General features: G+C 40.6%; 1 protein-coding gene across 2 annotated transcripts in view; it reads right to left on the bottom strand.

Moving 5' to 3' along the window:
• pde2a (phosphodiesterase 2A) overlaps positions 1-20810 on the bottom strand; it is a 140057-nt gene that overhangs the window by 86129 nt on the left and 33118 nt on the right. Inside the window, exons 1-2 of one of the 2 annotated variants that reach the window (XM_019254744.2) lie at positions 9766-9964; positions 9353-9443 (exon numbers count right to left, since the gene is read on the bottom strand). In XM_019254744.2, coding sequence (XP_019110289.1) covers positions 9353-9443; positions 9766-9800 — 126 coding nt within the window. In that variant the 5' untranslated portion in view covers positions 9801-9964. Of the gene's footprint in view, positions 1-9352; positions 9444-9765; positions 9965-20810 lie in introns of those variants that run through there. The other variant, XM_027280165.1, reaches the window with a different exon arrangement.

Raw genomic sequence — 20810 nt, 5'->3', positions numbered from 1 at the left:
AATCCACTGGGACTAGTCTGAAAGTGCTGGTGATGCTGCGACTAAGAATTAATAAAGGCTCCATACAGGAACCAAATTTTTTGATGATATTTGTGGTGCAATTTGGTTTTATTAGACAGCACAGTCGAGAGAAGGGAGAATGACATTAGGTTTCAATAAACCAGAGACACTTCAGTCATGTGATATTCCAAAACCTACATTTTATTATTTTATTACTAATAAGGCGTTCTTGCATGAAATAATAGACAGATTAGTTTTATAGGTGAGGTATCTTGACAGTGTTTGGACAGTTTGATGTGCCGCATACAGCTCATTTTGACATTGACTGTCCATAAAGATCCCAAAGCTCATATTTCTCTTGCAGTTAACTGTCTCTCTCTCTCCACAGGGATATCTAAAAGCCACTCACATGTTTCAATGTATCCCTCTTGATGTGGCTGAGCTTTTAGAGTAAAAGGTACATAAGCCTGAGGGATGCTGACCTCTGTGCCTATGGATAATTTTACGAAGAAGTTTGAGTGCATGAACGTGTAGGTGTATGCGTCTGCGTGGGGGACATGGAAGAAGATCAATGTCCATTATTGGTGTGAATTGGATCAGTAAGAGAGTCAGTCAACCAATATCTAAAAAGGTGACTATGAAGTGATAAAAACACACCTACAATCAAGAGATGCATGTGCTTGTCACACACATGTTTGCACCCACATTAATACCCTCACATGGACATGGACATACACACACACACACACACTTGGAGTGGCTGGTCATTGAAATTTCTGTCAAATGGGAAAACTGGAGCATGTGAGAGATGCATGAAGGTCAGCACTACAAAGTGGCAACAGTGCAAGGATACATTATGTAGATGGACCTAACCACACACACACACACACACCTTTGCCTGCATGGGCATACACAAACCGAGTGTGAGCGAGTTGGAGAGAAAGGGCCACGCCCCTCTCTTTTAGTTCAATCCCTCTGGGAAATCACATACTGACGCCTCTTCCCTTGCCGTTCTTTCACCCACTTCCTCGGCTCTTTTCTTTCTTCTCGGGCCTTTTATTCTCCCCTCTATTCAAGTCTCCATTCAGTAATGCTCTATTACCACAAAGGAAGCACCGCAAATTGAATGGGACAGAAAAAGAATAGCAGTAAAACACACAAACAACCCCGCCAAAACACACTGAGATATTAAAAGTGAAATGAAGAGTGAATAAAAAAGTGCACCTCTTTCACCAAGGTTGGGAATCTATCTATCTATCTATCTATCTATCTATCTATCTATCTATCTATCTATCTATCTATCTATCTATCTATCTATCTATCTATCTATCTATCTATCTATCCTAAATGTTGCTGTTTTTCGCAGTTGACAAACTGTCTATTACTCATGCTGCCTCTCTCTACTGCCTCTGCACTCATGTCCTTATCTAACTTGGCCTCGCTGTCCGTGAGCTACTGCAGTGATGAAGAAAAAACCATCTACTCTTTTTGTAAAAGGAGTGTGGGCAGGCCACCCACCTTAAGTTTTACATTTAGAATATACGTTGGCTTAGAAAACAGCGAAGAAATGTTCCAACTTTCTTTTCTTTCTTTTTTTTAAATTGGAGTAAACAAATGTTGTTTTTCTATGGCAAAGGCAGTGGGAATGAAGGCGGAGACACAGAGGAGGAGTTAGATATGTTTATTATGTTCTTTTTCTGAACTATGTATTGTCAGTGACATTCTCATTATAGAGAAAAAAATAGAAAGTAGAGAAAATAGAGTCCATGGTGTGCATACTATTTTATGCTATAATGCATCAGTGCAATGCATCAGCAACACTACATCTCTCTTCAAAATAATTCATAATAGTCTGAAGTGGCTACTCTCAAACGTAATGAAAGGACTTATCAGTAAGTCATCTCCAGTTTTCCTCTACCTATTTTTTTAATGACTAAAACATGTCTTGATCTGAACTACTTTTACTGTTACCACGGTGATCACTGCAGAATGTGTGGGAAGACAGAAAACAGTTTTGACTAAAAAAGTTGAGATTGAGTATTTAAATGAGCAAACAAGGGTCAAAAGGATAAAACTATACACCTGGTTTAAATGTATACAGTATGGCCACGTAGCTGTGAAGCTCACAACAGCTGTTCTCAGAGAAAGGAACTAAACTTTTTATAACTATTTCAAGCTTACAGAGATTGATGCACAGGAAACAGAAACAAATTTTAGGTGGTGTATCGCTTTAAGAAATAGTTGCAGAAAAAAACTTCTGCCTACATGAGGTGAAGGATGAGTCATCAGCTGTTTCTATCTTCTGTTTTGCTCGAAGCGGTGAATTTGCCTTCCAGGCTGACAAAGCAGCCTCACAATTTCATTTTTCTCATTGTGCTCAGGCATAGCAACAGTTGAATTACCTTGAAGCAGATGCCTTTACTGTGAAGTCAGGCTGTACAACAGATGAATAGATCATCTGTCCTTCACTTAGGCGCCCAGAACAGCTTCTAATACCACACTGAATGAACACTTTTTAGACGTTCATTGGTCTTTGTGTGCAAAGTCATCCGTTCTGGAAATGTTTATCAAATTCAAATTAAGCTACTGAAGAATTAAGAAATGTGACATGTAGTTGCTTTATCAAGCTTCATTGTATTGCCTAGTTACAATGGGAGTTTCAAGAAGTGGCAAGTCACATCATGTAGTAGAAACAAGGTTTGTATGCCCTCCCCCTATGGATTATGCCATAGATAGAATCATTGGTAAACTAGTTATGCCCATGGAAGCATGAGCTACTCATGGACGTTACAAAATAACTAATAAATAAATAAATAATTACTGATTACTCATATACTTTATGTGTAAAAAAGCAGGGAGCTAACATTTATATGCAAACAAAAGAGGTTCTCTACCAGAAGTGGAAAGCAAAAATCCTCATTTCACAATCTTCAGTTTGGTCATGTTATTGAGCAAACACAAAAGTTCATGATCACGGGTTTGAAACCAGCCAAAAGTAGAAACGGACTGCAGTGAAAGTCCAAATTGAAGGAAAAACAAAAACAATCCACTGCAACATTATGTGCTGTTTCTCAGTGTGTGTCTGCAGTGGCTGTAAGTTGTTGTGCCCTCTTGCCTCGTTTTTAATTATATTAACTCAGCCAACAGACAGTGATTATGTCATAATTATTAGTGAGCTGTCTGAGTGAATGGAGAGCATCCAAATGCCTTACTCTTTGAAGTTTAGCAAATCAGCAGGAGGTTTGCATACCAGATAATATTAAACAATACTGTAAACCTGCAGATAGGTGTGTAATTGGACTGTATAGTGCATGCATGCACACACACACACACACACACACACACACACACACACACACACACACACACACAAGAAAGAGAAAGAGCTTGCTCAATACCCTGCAGGGATCCACTTGAGATAAAATTCAGCAGCGCTGAATAATACACTCCATTTATCAAGAAGAAAAGACTAACCCTGACAAATGCACACACACACATATATATATACACAGCACTCTCATAGGGTTGCTGGGAAATGAAGGTGCCCTTGTGTCGGTGGTCATCTATCAGAATATGTGATTCAAAGTGTCATGGCAGGCGAAGCCCAGTGGTCTCTGCTTGTGTACGTTACTGTTCATCGCTTTGAACCCAACAGGACATAATGCCTCTGTAATGTAAAACACTCTCTGCCCTGTGTTTGGATTTGCATCATTCACGCACAGTGAGCCCTGCAACAAGAGACATGCCACCACAGCAGGGGAAGGATCAAATAAACAAACAAGCTATATTTTAGCCCAGCATACCATAAAGTACTTTGTACTTTTACTCCACTACATTTCATTGGTAAATATAGGCTGTAACTGCTACTAGTTACTTTAAAGATTTTAAATAAAAAAAAGCACAAGACACGGTATTATCAGAGATTAAACCATTGTTCCTTTTTGATCTTGCAAAAAATGTTCTTGTCATTTTTTTAAATGTCTATGAGTCTAAACTATTTAATCTAAATAGCTGCGTGAGGCACAAAGAGGAAAAACTATACACCATTTCACAAAGAAGCAAAGATTAGCAAAACCTTCTTTCCTCTCCCATTAATCATCTCATGCCTCACCTCGGTCAGCTACAACAGTAAAAGGCTACTAACATAATGATGCATCAGTATTAGCAATATAATGTAAAATATACTATTATATCAATCACAGTCCTCAAGTACTTTCACTTCTTCAGCTAAACATGCAACAAACTCCAAGAAAGTAGATCCAACTAAACAGATCCGAGAAACTTTAGCCACACATGCAGAGAGCTGATGTCTCCTAACTTCTGTAGTATTACTGATTGACCCTGAATTTAAAAAGAGAAATATACACAAATATGTATATAAACCTTTTCTTAGAAATACTTATTATGTGCATTTATCTACTTGTGACAAACCTTTACACTGTAATGGTCTGGACATTTTAATTTTCCCAGATCAAATGCAGAAAATACTGAGAAAAAAACTTCAAGTCTTCAAGGCACTTGACACACACACCACTCGACAATTTAGCTTGTCTGCTGCCATCACCAAGTGAGCGATCGATTTTAAGCTGTCAACGAGCTGCACATTCTCCACTGCTGCAGCTACTACTCACGCATGTCACGCCTTACCTGTTATCAGCGAGTCCCTCGATGTTTGTAATCGAAGAACGAGGTTGGGAATTGTAGGACATTATGGATGTTACTCCCAGTAGTTTAATTCAACCCACTGGCGATCAATGCAATAAAACCTAGAGGAGGAGCTCACATTTGGTGGATATAAAGTGCATTAGTGACAATGACTTGGAGTGGCATTGGAGCTCTATATGATCACCACACTATGGATAAAAGAAACTAAGGACTATATGTATATTGTATACATACAGACACGGCATGATAACAATTTCTCTGTTTTTATTTAGATTTACTGTATATGCATCGTTTGACTGTTATGTGTCTATAATACTATAACAGCCTAATTATCAACCCCAGTTAAGGCAAGGCAGGTTTGCTATATTACATGTGAGCACATTGAGGTGTTTTGGGGAGTTTAAAGTGTCCAACTGAATCGAAGTGACCAAAGACGCCAGGGCACATTGTCAGACAGACCCAGAGACTTCAGCTCCAGCTAGAGTACATAAAGTAACTGCAATCACTGTCATGTACAGTGACACATAGGCCATTAGTACAACAGGATGTGTGGTTTGGTTATAGATCTAAGTAATGAGATATATCTGGTAACTAGAGAGAGAGAATGTTTTTTTAGGTTTAAAAGGTACTGTACTCTCCCGGCCTTGATTCTGCATTTACAGCTGCGACTCAGTGACAGGTGTCTCATATGAACGGTGATTAAAGAAAGAGCTTTGGGTGATCAGCTATGTTTTAATACATTAGTTCAGTGTTCCTGCCTGTGTTGCTGCTGTGGCATGTCTGCTGGAATAACTGTTATATACATTATATGGTATATGCAAAAGCAATGAATGCCCCAGAGCAGTTCATGTGACATTAAGTTTCTCTCAGTACTGCTAACTGTGACTGACTTCCAACGTCCCTGGGCTAACAGTTCATTACTGCAGTGTTCACACAGAGACACTGGTTCTGCAGGCTTTGAAGTCATGTCATACACTGGTTATCTAGTGTAGTGAAATTACGCTCCTTCGCCACTTAACCTACAATACAGTAGTACCCTACCTACACAGGTCAACTGTCTTATGCTGCCATTGGAGATCATTTGTCAAACTTAAGCGTCAGATGCTCACTGTCGACAGGCTCCACTGCTGTGTGTGCTTGACTGAATGTGCTGAATATCAAGCTCTGTATTTGCCGCTTACTGCTACATATCAGACTTCTCGCACTCACATTATGAATAAAAGGAAAGCAGACAGGAAAGAAATATATACTAAAGGTTTAACGTTGAAACGACTGAAATGAACAAGTCAGATCTTCAGGAGGAAAAAAAAGCTGTTGCATTTCTTCATGTCTCACTGTGGGATATTGGTTGGAGCTTTATAGCATCAGACTTTGGCTCAGTGTTTGATGAGGTCTCTTCCCATTACTGCTTTTTGGTGGCTTTAAATAAGCTTTGCCAGGAGCCAAAAGAATCTACTTACATTCATTATTCATTACTAAATTCTTGCCCAGTATGAGATGACTGGTTGAGCTCAAAATGGTTTCAAATAAATGGATAATGGAAGACACTTTTAACCAGTATTGGTCAGTAGCTACTTTGACAGCTCAGATGCATGTACTGTTGTTCCAGCCTTGAGCAAGTGAGGAACACCAACCTGCTCACGCACATGAGGGGATAAAATGCAATCATGCACGGTTTGTTTTTACAATTAAAAACAGAGTTAGAGAAATACCATGAGAGTGAGAAATTAAAATTATTGCCTTAAGTGTTATGGCTGTCTCCAGACCAACAATGAGCAATAACAATTCAATTACCTGGACAAGCATGCACATGAAGGCAGGTAGACACACACACACACACACACACACACACACACAGTGCAACTATGCAAAAGTCATCACAATGTGCCACTTGTGTTTTTATTCCCATAAGAAATTTCTCTTTTCATTGTCCTCCAGCAGTGAGGTCAGGGCAGAGTCCCTCTTGCTGTCCCCTAATAAATAAATCCTATAGAGTACAAACTTTAGTAGGCTAACCTGCTCCATCCAGCAGCACACTTGCCATTAGGGTCAATCTATCTGGGGCACTGCTGTATGGAGTTTCTGGACAAACTCACTCTCACCCACACACACATTGACATAATAACGTGCTGGGCAGATTATTTGTCATATTCATATGTTCAAATGGCCTTTTTCCCCCCACCAGCCCAGTATTCAGCCCAGGATTTTCCACTACTTTTAGCACACCTTCTTTGCTAAATGAAAGAAAATGTAGAGACATCTGTGCAGCCAAATAGAGTGATGGGCGCAGGCGAGTAAACACACCTGTCGCCAAGTGTTGCTTCTGATTTTTAAAAAGGTGCACACACTTGTTGAGCCTCTCACAACTTGCACAGACAGCAAAGGGCTCAGATTGAAAAACAGTATGAGTGTATATAGACTGTTATGAAACAGAAAAATACATTTGCACTGACACACAAACACCCAGATCAGCAGAGCTTGAAATATATACGTAAGATTCACACAACACTTTTTTTCTTGAATTTTTGGTGGCGCTAGGCAGTCTCTCTCTCACAGATACACAAGCGCTAAGCACCACCCCCGATTCCCACACAAATTAATCCTCACATCTGTTCTGCTGGAGACTGAGAAGAGATTAACCTGCTGCTTTTACGGCCTCATTTGCTCACATGCATGGACAAATGAACACAGACATGCATGCATGCAGGTAGCACACACAAAGGCATGGGTTTCACACAATTGCACAGATTCATTACAGAACACAAAGAGAGGATTTGTGGACACTCAGACGCTTTGTCATAATCAACTAAGGTTATAAGAGTCATGACATCACTAAAACCTTTTTGTGGAGAGACAACTGTAAATCTGAATATAAAAATAATTTACTCCTCTGAACACACATCGAGACCTAAACAAATTCCTCAAGGCACCTCCTGCAGGGGGCGCTACACAAGCCGCATATTCGCCAGCAGCCAAATGATAGACAGGATGACTGTACTGGTGACACTTTCGCAATGAGCCATCATGCAATAAACCGTTTACAAACAAAGAAAAGCTGAAGGAGAGGAATGCAGTTGGGCAAGACTTTCAGCAACGTAACCTGACTGTGGAAATGCGTAATTCTGAGGGCTGACTCAGAAGTGCATTAGCACTGTAACGACAAATACACACACAAGCATGTAGACACACACAATCACACGCACGCACACACACACACACACTCTAGCCTGTATAAATAAAGGATGAAAAAACACATCGCAATTAAACACACAAAAGACTAATTATGGGAGAGCACGTTTGAAATTTGAAGTGATGGAGTTATACAGTTGTTGAGATGTGCACAAATAAAAAGACACACACACACACACACACACACACACGCACACACACATCGCACACAGAGTACCATAGAGAGTATATTCTGTAATATATACATGTATGTATCTGATCCGTGCCGAGCAACGCACCGGCATAAATTAATGAGTGAGCATGTCTTCATAGAGAATATAGTTTATGAGGTTGTTTATCTCTTTCATGTATTGAATGGCAAAATCTGTGCATGTGGTGGTTGTGTGTAATCAGTGTGCACGCACATGCACTTGCATTACTGTGAGTGTGTATCTGTTTAGGTAATTGGGTCTGAGCAGAACATGTCAAAACTGGCACCCAATGAAACATTTTTTTCCCCCCTATCTTTGTTGCAACATTAAATCCCTCTGCAACATAAAACACAAATGCACAAACACAATCTTGTATTCACACTGTGTACAAAGATAAAAACGCATGCACACACACACACACACACACACACACTCTCTCTCTGTCTATCTCAAACTAATGCTGCAGATGGCAAGTGTGAGGATACAAGAAAGCAGAAATTTAGGTATCCGCTTGCATGTCCCCAATCACACAAAAGAAGCAGCGAAATGAAGTAAAGCAAGAACAAAAGACAAAAAACAAAATGAGGCTTAGTGCTCTGGGGACTGCGAGAACAAACTGCAATTAAATCGACTGAAAAACTGTAAAACACATGCACACACACAAACTTGAATGTAACATAGACGGGGTTGTCACTGCCTTTAATTTCCTACCTTTCATGTTTATTGCTGTGTTATGTTTTATCTTCCCGTCTTTTATCTGAGCCCTCACACACACACACACACAAACACACACACACACACACACACACACACACACACACACACACACACACACACACACACACACACACACAGAAGCCCCAGGCAAGTAATAGGTATCCCAGCGACTCAATCAAAAGAGAAAGACAGAAAGCTGCAGCAACAGGAGCTGAAACTTACCTCCTTCAGACAAAAGTTCATCCCAAAAACAAGAACGGTGAGGGAATAACAAGAGGCAGAGAAGACGACAGAAGTGAGTGTGAGAGGAGAAGAAAGGAGATCAAGGGACCAACAGAAAAAAGACAGGGAAGCTCTGAGACTGATTTCATGAAAGAGAAAACCAGAAGAGATGGGTATGCATGACAGTCTATCTGTAGTTGACATACACTGGACAAAAGAAAAAAAAACAACAGGAAGAAGGAAGAGCGAAAGAGGGCAGAGGTTGTGAAGCATATAGCATCCTGTTTTTCAAACAGTGTTGACGAGAGAGAAGAGAAGAGAAGAGAAGAGAAGAGAAGAGAAGAGAAGAGAAGACGAGTAAATCCTACCTGGAGTTGTTCAGACAATGTGGTGGACTGTCTGGTAGTCAGGGCTGGAGCTGAACTCTCCTCAGGACGCAGAAACACTTGCTGACCGCGTCTGCAGGCATCAAAAATAACAGTCAGGACCTGTGTGTGTGTGTGTGTGTGCGTGTTTGAGTTGTCCGCTGTGCACACATGGAGTCAGCTGTTACAGCTGAGTGATAAGCTGCTGCAAAAAAGCATTTTCACACACACACACACACACACATTGACACACAACTTATCTTTTCCCTGAACTGAGGAGTGCAGGAATTTACAGGTGTGTGTGTGTAAGGGAATGTAGAAGAAAAGGTGAGTGTGTTTATGTGTATGTGTGTGTGTGTGTGTGTATGTGTGTGTGTGTGTATATGTGTGTGTGTATGTATGTGTAAAGTCCTTACAGGTCCTTCCCTTTCTTCCTCTCGAGCGCAGTCATGTCATCTCCACCTGTCGTACGCAGAGAGAGCGCTGGAGTCACACACACATTCACACACACAGCGACGCACCGATGCACACACTCGCTGCCGGCAGGCTGAGACACACACTGGCACGCTAACACTACGAGCTGCAACACATAGAGCCGAGAGTGAACACAGTCCCTCCTCCTCCTCCTCCTCCTCCTCTCTCCTCCCACCTCTCCCTCTCTCTCTCTCTCTCTCTCTCTCTCTCTCTCTCTCTCTCTCTCTCTCTCTCTCTCTCTCTCTCTCTGTCTCTCTCTCTGCTCCTCCGCTGGGTCTTACTGCCTCTTTCAACCCTCCCCATGTTTCAGTTGACTTCTGTTTATTATGTAGACCGGCTGGATACACACACACAAACAACACTATACTGCAGGTACAGTTCTTGGGAAACAGTTGGCTCATCGCTTTTGAATTTTGCAGATTTTCACTCAAAAAAAGAGACTTACTGTAAAAGCTGTTTAAATTGATATTCACCCAGACATTGGACGCTCCCCTGACCACCATTTGTTTTAATCACTGGAAATGACCTTGGTTGGAAAACCGTTCTGTTGCTTTACTGGTGCAAACCTCTAAGAGAGAAGGTCGATTGTTTTTGACATTGTGGTTTGCATCCTATCAACATCTAATCCTACCATCAGCGTTGTATCTGGAGACTGCCGCTTGCATCCTATCTCCTATGGGCAATCAATGTGTGTTTCTTTTAACCATGATAACAATCGTATCTTAATTATTTAATTTCATTAAACAAGTCATTGTTTTAGTTGCCTAAATGTGACCAAACAATAAAGAATATACAGATTATATGAATCTTTTCTGTCATGTTCTTACCTTTTTTGTTGTTGGTTGATATTTATTAGCTTTTCTGGTGCTTTCAGTCAAATCATATGATCTTCATCAGTGAAAACAGTTAAGCCATTTAGTCACAGAAGCAGAGCTATACACTGCTGTGGACAGGGTCAGTAGAAAAACATATTTTAGTGGCACAAAAAAGGCCCAAGTGTACGTTATATTAAGAACATTTTCACCATTTAACCTTGCAGCCTTTTTTTCTTTGGCACTAACCTAGATCCTCTGTATTCCTATGCATAAGCCTGCACACACTGTATTACCCCAATGATCAACTGTTACATATACCCATAAAATACATTTATCTGCTGCCCCTATTCACAGCAGTGCATAGCTCTGCTCCTGTTCCAGGAATATGCCTCTCCAAACGCCAGTCTGATGTAGGTAACACACGGGTACACGCTATGTATAAGTACCTCATACAACTCCACTTCAAAATACCCAAACTATCCCTTTAAGGCTTTCTCTTCTATATTCACTCAAAACATTAAAGATATGGTATGATGTGATTGAATGCTCCAGCAGCAGCTAAGCTAATAAATGGACCTATTTAGGTGAGAGAAAATATACTAGACATAATAAGATGTGAAATAATAATAATAAAAAAAAGGGGAAGAAAAATTAAGTCATGCCCAAGAAATCTTCAAAGTAATATAAATGCAAACAATGATTAAACTGCAAATGCTGCTTTTATAGTCAGATTTTCTCCCAGACTTAATTCAAAATAAAACACAACAAATGACGATAAAAAACAACAAACAAAGATAAAACCTAATTAGGCCTTACAACCAGCCTCACACAAACACAGTCACACACATATGTACTGCATCAAAGATTTATCTCCACCACTGCTGCTCTATGCATTTAATCAGCCAACAGATTCATCATATCAGTCCCAATCTGCTGCAGGAAGCGTCCCGTGAGCTGCTGACAGCTGACTCTCCGAGGTGACATTGGTGGTGACGGGACATTTAGCATGAAGCTGTACAACAGGTTGAATAGGACTGTAATGTAGTCCATCAATCTGACAACAAACCTCAAAGTCATTTACTAAAGACAAGCTCGCCGGTAGCTATGCACACTCACATGAAATGTCACATTATATCAGATGGAAAATGTATCTCTCACGCAGCTGTAACAAGTCAACACTCCGTTGGTGGTTTTGACTGTTATTAATTTTGATGTTTTTTTTAAATGCATTGTGGCAGAAGATATGAACACTGTTGACTGCAGATCACTTAAAAGGGTATTGAATCAATTCAAAGCTATCACAAGAAAACAGTCACAGTGTTGGGTTACAACTGGCTCAGAAAAGCTGCTCTAATTCAAATGAAGTAAGCTGCTTCGGTTCAAATGCTGAAAATTGGCCTGACTGGGAAAAAACTGTTAATTACTTGGAAAACAATCAAAACCTACTGTTGTGTCGTGTTTACTGGAGGCTGAAATTGCCTGAAATAAACAACGAATTTGAGAACTTTGACCATTCAAACAAAATCATAATTGTTTATCAGTGTCATCATTAAGCATTTTAAAATTTGTCAAAACACAATTATAATTTCTGCTGATTCGAGCTGGAGTTTTAAAGATGAGGAACGAAAGAATTCACAGCTAGTCGGAGGTTTATCGTCAGTTCATGGAGTCATGATGAGGTGAGTGTGCTCTGATATGAAATGCTGTCATATCCCAGAAAACCCTGCGGCTGTGTGTTTTGTAAACACGGCTTACAAAGGTTATTCCAGTACAGCAGGACCTCAGACTGTATTGACCAGTGTTGGCTAACAGCAGCAAGGTACACAGAGATATAATCAGCACTACACACTGTTCATGATATCAGTTCTGCTACTGTGTCTGCCTTTGATAGATCTCACACGAACACACACACACACACACAGTAGCAGAGCAGGCCCTTACATGTGCTCAGGAAAACACATAAGCATCCAGAAAAGTACAAACACACACCTGAAAATAGGCTAGTTCAAAGCACAGTCTCCTCAAAGACTGTCTCTCTTCATCTGCTGTGGACTCTGTGATCTAGATTACCTTTTAAAACACACACACACGCATACACACACACACACACACACGCAGATAGACACACTCACACACACACACACACACACACATTTACGCTACGTTCAGCTTAATAGAGTATTGATCCCAAGTTTGTGATTAAAACAGAGGCTGTTGCTGCTGCTCAAATGCAATCAACGCACAAACCCACCATGTGATCGCTTACTCATCCAGTTGCCTGGAATCTGATGAGGATACAGGTCTACTATGTGTGTGTGTGTGTGTGTGTGTGTGTGTGTGTGTGTGCGTGTGTGTATGTTAATGAACAAAATGTATGTCAACATGTATGTGTTGTTGGCTGCAATGTGGTTTTATGATGTCCATAAAAAACAGTAATTGAAAGTGCACATGTATGGAAATGCGTGTGTGTGTGTGTGTGTCTGTGTGTGTTTGTGTTTGTCCTGACTCCCATATCACAGTGGAGAGATTGAAAGCTCTTAATGGAGAAGCTGCACTCAGGGGAATAGGGCTAATATACATAATGGTGGAGCTATATTAACGGCCTCCTGATGCATGCACCCCCGCACTCACACACACACACCCAGGTGTCAACCGAACCGGAGCATCTCTTTCACTTCCCCCCACACAACTAATTTTCCTCCTGCTGATCTGGCTGAGCCCGTGAAAAGGAAAAGAGATAATAAAAACTTGTGAGTTCAAAAGGTCGCAAAGAAATAATTATGTTTATTTGTAATGTACAGGCTCCGTATTTAACTGTATTGTTAAAAATGCTAATTGCAGGACAATTTTTCAACGCAGGTTTAATTGCACATGTTCATTGTACTCATGTGATCGCTGATTCATGATTCAGCTCAACCTCTCAGGTGATACATTTCTGCAACTCTCCAGATAAATTAACATTTTATTAGCTGCTAAAATCAAGAGCATATCACAGCGTTTCCTGAGCAGAATTCTCTAAAACCAATCCTCCATGACGTGAAAATATTTCGAGGGGGCCTTTCACGTCAGTGACTCTTTCACTGTACGTCCATCCTGGCTTGAAAAGGGATCTGCAAAGGCATTGACATCCTCTTCTGTGGAACAATAGTGGTTGCCATCTTGAGGAGGTCGCTTCAGAAATGTGCTCAGCTTGCTGCAGTGTGTATTTGGGGAAACGCTTCAGCTGTGTGAGGAGCCGGGAAGGATGGAAAGAGGTAGTAAATGGTCATGCTTACAGAGGGAGTAAGAGGTGCAGATTGTTGGATTGGATCAGTGAGTGTAAGGTGCCCTGCTGAAAGTTTGGTAAAGACTTAATTAATTCAGCTAAAACTGCACTGCTTAGCCGCTTAGGAAAGGCATTATTGTATAGATGAATGGTAAAATGGAAACAGATGTGATGTAAATTGTTGTATTGTATAACTTTTTGGATATGTGGATACCTTTGCACATTTGCAGAAATGTCATTTAATCATTAATCAATTGGCTCTGGCAAATTGTAACAAACAATGAATACATCATTTATTTATCAATTATCTTATTTAAAACTGGTGGTTTGCTACTTCAAATGTTGACATTTCATACAGAACATGCAGTACATTCATACAGTATGGTGCTGCATGATTGATTTAATCTATTATTCAATCAGTCTTGTTCTGTGAGTCTATAGATATACGAGAAGCTGAGAAAAACCAAGCTTACTGGTGTGATTCGTGCCTGGGAGTCAAATCTGAAAATCTATGCACTTTCAGAGCTGTAAAGTGGCTTGGACAAAAGTGTTCAACACATGGTGTATGCTTTGAGAAAAGTGTGTGTTCGTGTGTGTGTGTGTGTGTGTGTGTGTGAATATTACTTAACCTTATTGTTGCCCATAACTAATTTCCTTAAACAACACCAGCAGTAAAACAACAGCAGGAAAGCGAGAATCACACGCCCCACTTTGGAAAGTCACACAGACATACGCAATAACACACACACTTAACAGTGAGCTGCACTGTTTGTAGTGATAACCTAGTTCAACAGTGCAATGCATTTGTTAACTCTTGTCTGTAAGGTACAGCATTTTGAAACAATGTATCAATAACGCTATCAATGGGATGCAGGAAAAAAAACAGCCTACAGGCACCTACCAGGCACGATAAAACCATTAAAAACCCACACATTGCATATTTTGCTCGTATTTACAATCTTGTTTTGACGACTTCATCTGGTAAATGAACAGGATTCTACAATGAAAATCTTAAATGACCGATGTGAAGGATTTAGTGGCATCTAGAGGTTTAGTTGCTGATTTCAACACACCATCTCCGTCCTAGCATGAAGGAGAAAACTATGGTGGCTGTGAAGCATGCAAAAAACACGAAAGGCCTCCTAGAGCCAGAGTTTTTTTCATTTTTTTATGTTCTAGGCTACTGTAGAAACACATTTCCTAGATGATCAATGGGTCTGAAAAGCACAAGTGTACTATAAGAACGCTCTTATAGATGACTCATAACTTTTCAAGCAGACGTGAAGTGCAGAATGTGCTTCATCTCCATACCAGTGAGTTTTGTAGATGCGTCACCTCTTTCTGTAAAAATCTATAGCCAACTGTACTCCACAGCATCTACACACAGTGTCATAACAGGCAGAATATCCACACACCGAAGATAATAATAATCCTTTCTGGCTTCTGTTCATCAGAAATCACAAAGCTGTTTCACGTCAACATTTTGAAAGGCTGGCTGATGGTTGCTATGTGAGTTAGAACGTTGGCAACCTGAACAGTTTATAAGCCAGTTTCCATACCAACACCCACTTTCTCCTAACTAGAGTCCATCTCGGCAGTGGGGAGGAGTGAAGAGAAGCGGATGAGGGAAATGAAAAAGATTAGAGGAGAGACCCTACTGTTCTATAGAAATATCTATGCAGTCCACTGCTATACCACTGATTAACAGTAACTCAGAGTGTGACACATATCTGAGAGAGAAATTCACCTGGCAGCCTCAACAGTTATTTAGTTGTCTAATCTCTGAGTTTGTTTCCAAGCTGGACCTGACTGATGGTTCACTGCTGATGCAACTAGAGACTGTTCAGCAGGTAGTCGGTCTGAAATCCTTTTTTTCCCCCTTTGCAAAGTAGTCCATTTATTTTGGTGAACAGTTTGAGTGAGCTGAGTGAAAAACTGTGTAAGTAAGTATTTAAACACTCAAGGGAATGTTCAAGGTACAAAATGTGGAGTGGACATGTGATGCTATGAGGCTGTCAGCTTGCTGAGCATGTGGAGCAACGATGATGAAACTGCCTGGGAGCACGGGAGAGATGATGGTTTTTTGAACATGAGAGCTGGCAAAACAAGATTTGCCAGTTTTGCTGGGCTTCCAGCAGCAAAACAGACATATGCTCTGCTGGCCGTGTTTTTCGATTGCTCTTTCATGACTTGAGTGACCTCTCTGTAAGAACTGGACTGGCTGAGGTCTGACTCTGAAACTATAATTGCTTATGAGGACATCATAACTGATCTTTCGATCCATGCCAGGGTCTCTGTCTCTCACCCAAGAGAGGCTGTGAGTGGATTTACAGCAACAACAACTCTGCACAGGTTTAAACTTAGTGGAAAAAAACTGCCCTGTCATCCAGCTTATCTGTATTTAAGATATTTAAGACCTGTGCAACGGACGACCATGTCAAATGCCTCATGTCGTATTTTTGCAGCTAAAGCTAGATTACGGGTCCATCCGTTCATTCTCGTTGGTTCACTCTCACTCTTTGACTGTTTGCTCTTTGCATATTGTAAATGGATGGACTAGCAAGATATTATATGATAGATATGCAAAAGGTGTTATACTTTATCTGTACGAATCGATAAACAGTCATGAGTTGTGACGCTGCATTCAAACTGTGTGACAACCCTACACCCAGTATAGATGTTGTAAATGAGAACAGCAGGTAAATGTCTGCTAAGGTTACAAAGCCTCTATTTGTCTCTGTCTCATAGCTCTGTTTGAGGTATCTATATGTAGGTATAATATCATATCTATATAGAATGAATACCTTTACTAATAATTTTTGAATTAACAAATTCTTTACAGATTTACAGTCAGACACCATTTATAAGAGCAAAACAGTTGCCAGGTTGTGAGAGCTACCATTGTTTTTGTTTTTTTGCTCATTATCATTATCTTTTTAGCGCACACTTTAATCTATCATGAACAACGCTCCAATTGATCACTGGGCTGCAGAACATCTGGACTAAAATTAATTTGTTGGTAACTTATTAACATTTACAGCTGCAGACGTGATGGATGCAAGTTTGACCCATCGCCAATCACATTACTAAATGGGTTTCTTACTTTCTACTAAGCAATTATGTCTGCCGTTATAAATGTTAGTAAGTCATTAATTAATGTTTTTATAGATGTCCATTCTGCAGTCGTAATAAGTACGTTTTTAATGAATGAAGTTTGACTCTGCTGCTTTTTTCCTGGTGATACAGTAAGTGATTAAATGATCCGCTGGAGGGATCACCTGATTAACTAAAGAGCTAAATGTCTGGAGGAAGATAAACAACAGTCAAAGGGATTTTTTTTACAACCTGGCAACCCAGACAAATAATGTGGTACCACAGAGGTTAGTGCCTAAGAAAAAGATTCTTGCAATGTACTGATCTGTGTCTATGGCAATTCAGAGAAACACTCATTAATAAAATTCTTGTCTTCCAGTCCTCCCTCCAAAAAAAAAACAATGTGAACATAAATAAATGTATTAATATGCGTGTTCGTGTTTGTGTGGGTAAACACCTCTGCTGTCATGCTGCTTCCTTCCTGATGTGGTGCTCAACAATGTTCAGCCACAGACACACGGGCGCACACACACATGCACACACATGCACACACATGCACACACACACATTTCCTTCCTTTAGTCTTTGGTTAGTGCTGTTCATGTCAGAGGTGAGTGGGAAACAGCGGGCAGTGTGAGGAGTTGGCGATAAAATCCAGAGGATGGGGAGGGTGAGATGAAGTGAGATGAAGATGGAGACAGACGGATGGAAGGAAGGCGGCAAAACAGCTAATGGGAAGCTAAAGGTTGTGGGGGAGGAACCTGAACCTGTCAGTCAATGTCAGCGTAGCCTCTGGTAACGTCGGTGTCAGCTAAAAAGCTAAAAGGTGTCACGGCTGACACGCAGTTGTTACATGAACACATGCACGCTGACATGCACTACAATGAGTAAAAATGCACACAGGTCAAATGGAAAGTGCTGCAGAAAATCTACAACGGTGAAAATGGTAGAAGTAGAGAAGTTAGTGCAATGTTGGAAAGTGGAAATGCAGTCAACAAAGAGAGAGAGCAGTCGAGAGGAGCAGAGAGCAGGAGAAAAAGGAAACACTGCAGCAGCAACAGCAGCAGCGGTAGAAAGAAACTAAAGGATAATAGATCGAGAGATGCAGGGGCAGTGAGAGAGAAAGGAAACGAAGGAATACTGCAGCAAACAGACAGAACTTCTCTTCTACCCTCTCCACTTCCACTTTCTTTGCACAAAACTAAAAAAACAACTAATGAGGTGTGGGCGACAGAGCCCAACAGTACCACCCTGCACTGAGCTCATGTTTGTGTGTTTGGGAATGCAAAACTTGATGTTTGTGTATTTGCATGTGTTTGCATGTGCGTGTGATAGTGCCTGGCTTTGTTATAACCTCTGTGCTCTCTTTATCATTTCATTCCTCCAATCTAATTGGTTCAACCAATCTGAGCACAGAACTGAGACAATCTGCCGCGGCCGGTATTGAGCAGACTGAATAGATGCTACAAGTGGTAATGACGATGACAGCATGTGTGTGTGTGTGTGTGTGTGTGCATGAAATAACCACACTGACTCCGATTTGTTGCTATGGTACCCCATCTTCCTGAGGTGCAAATTTCACAGAACAATTTATACCCACAATTTCCTCTCTATAATGAAGCGGCAAACGCACTGACGATGGCGTGCGCGCAGACACACACATTGCAGCATCTTTATGCCCTCAAAAAGAAGCTTGGATCCTCTGGTAGATGGTGGATCTGGACTAACGTCACCCTATTACTCAGTCATGGACACACACTGACGTGTAACAAACTCCCAAGTCAAGTTTAGTCAAAACTCTGTGTCCCCTTTTGATTTTGGAGAGCAGAAGTCAAATCTGTTTTATAGCTTTAGGGGAGAATTATTCACGTCCACAAAACTGACAGTTATGTGCAAGACTGTCGAAATACGAGATGGGAATTCTGTCTCTGAGTTCTCGTTACAAGTAAAATAATGATGCAAGATGTTTTACAGCATAGATAGCGGCAGAGCGGAGTGAAGACAGACACCAGGATGTTGTTAGAGTGCGTGATCCAACTGTGAAAAAGTTTATGGCACCTCAAGATAAAAACGGGAGATCTTTGGCAAGTGGAAGTATTAGTGTTAGTAGATGTTCTGGAGATTTGAATCATATCACATAATTTTACTACTACTATCACTATTCTTTGGTTTAAAGGGCAGTTACAAATTACTTTTCGTTATTTTTTTTACTATAAAATGTCAAATATAAGCCACAATTCACTAGAGCCACAAGGTTTCTATTTATTTGATTTGAGAATAAAAAAAACCCTAAAACGTTCCTTTGGTAGCCATATGGCAGATTATTTGATTTAAAGGTGAGTGATAGTAGATAATTCTGTTAGTCAACAGAAAATGATTATGATAACTTTGATAAATGTTCAAGTTTCCAGAATAAGAAAAAGTTGTTTCCGTTTACTTCCATGAGTTTTAATTAATGAATCTTGTGTTGATTATATTGGCCTGCACAAAGAGGAGTAAGGACAGAAAAATGTAAGCAGTCGCTGACAGAGGAAAGACGACCAGTTCATTAGTTTGAGCACGACAGAAGTGGAGCAAGTCCTTTGAAGCTGTGACACAGACAGACAGTCAACAGGTCAACACAAAGACTATCCGGATCTGAATACACAGTGGCAATTATGTGTGTGTAGCCGTGCATGTCATGAACACACATCGAAAATACACACACACACGCCCTCAACACACGTCCACGCCTAAACAAACACACCTCTGTCACACGTTTGACAATTCTCATCTCTGACCTCTTCCTTCCTTTCCCTCCCTCACTTCTCTCACTTTCCCTCTTCCTTCCCTCCTTCCTTCCTTTCTTTATTTCCCCTCGAATCATTTCTTTTTCTCTCCTCTCATATCCTCTCTTCCTGCGTTCAATTCCAGACTTTTCTCTCTGTTCTCGCTGCAGGTTTGATACATCAAACAAATCAGTGCTGCTGTCAGAGTGCCCCCAAGTGTACAAATACCTGAACTACACGCAGCACACTGTAGTTGAAAGTCAGATCAGCTGCACATCTGACTTTAAAACATCCTGCTGGTGCCTGAGCTGCATTTAAATTCAGCATAACTGGAATCTATTTTTATCCTTTTGGACTTTTAACAGCCTCTTTTCCTTTTATCTGTTTCTGCATTTACCATGAATCCGTAACCTTGAGCGTCTGTCATTAAATCCCTGCTGCACCTAAACACACTTTGCATCACTGCTCTCATTCTCATCTGGATTATTGTCATGTACGACTGCACCGCTCCCCGTGCTTAATAAAGACTGAAGACCAAAATGGAGACTAATTTTTGAATTTTCTTGACAATTTCTCTCAGGGGGGCGCTGCGATTACGCAGCATACAAATGAAGAGCAACTTCTATGCTGACTTTATCTTAATGGCCCGCATCAATTACAACATCAGTCCACCTCACGAGCACAAACTTCAAAGTCATACAAGAGTCCCCTCTCTCAAGCTCTCTCACCTGCACACACACACACACACACACACACACACAGACACACACACTCTTACACAGCTCGGTAAGGAATACCAATGAGCTTATTGTTTCCATTTCAAAGGAAAGCGGCGAGCCCAAAGAGAGTAAGAATTAAACATCACGTTTGTCCCCAAAAAACAGGACAAATATGACAAAGACAAGAAAGAAGTCAAATCCTCTGATAAGTGCCAAGTGGGCCAGATTTACCGTATAATATGTCGGCACTGTGTGTGCACGTGCATGCTTTCTGATCTTATCTTTTTTTTCATTCTTTCTAATCTCATCTTCTTTTCCCGTCCCATT

The sequence above is a fragment of the Larimichthys crocea genome, chromosome VII (assembly GCF_000972845.2).
Source record: "Larimichthys crocea isolate SSNF chromosome VII, L_crocea_2.0, whole genome shotgun sequence".
NCBI classification, from domain to species: domain Eukaryota; kingdom Metazoa; phylum Chordata; class Actinopteri; family Sciaenidae; genus Larimichthys; species Larimichthys crocea.
Note: the sequence above shows the minus strand (reverse complement) of the source record. Positions and strands in the feature narration are given on the sequence as shown.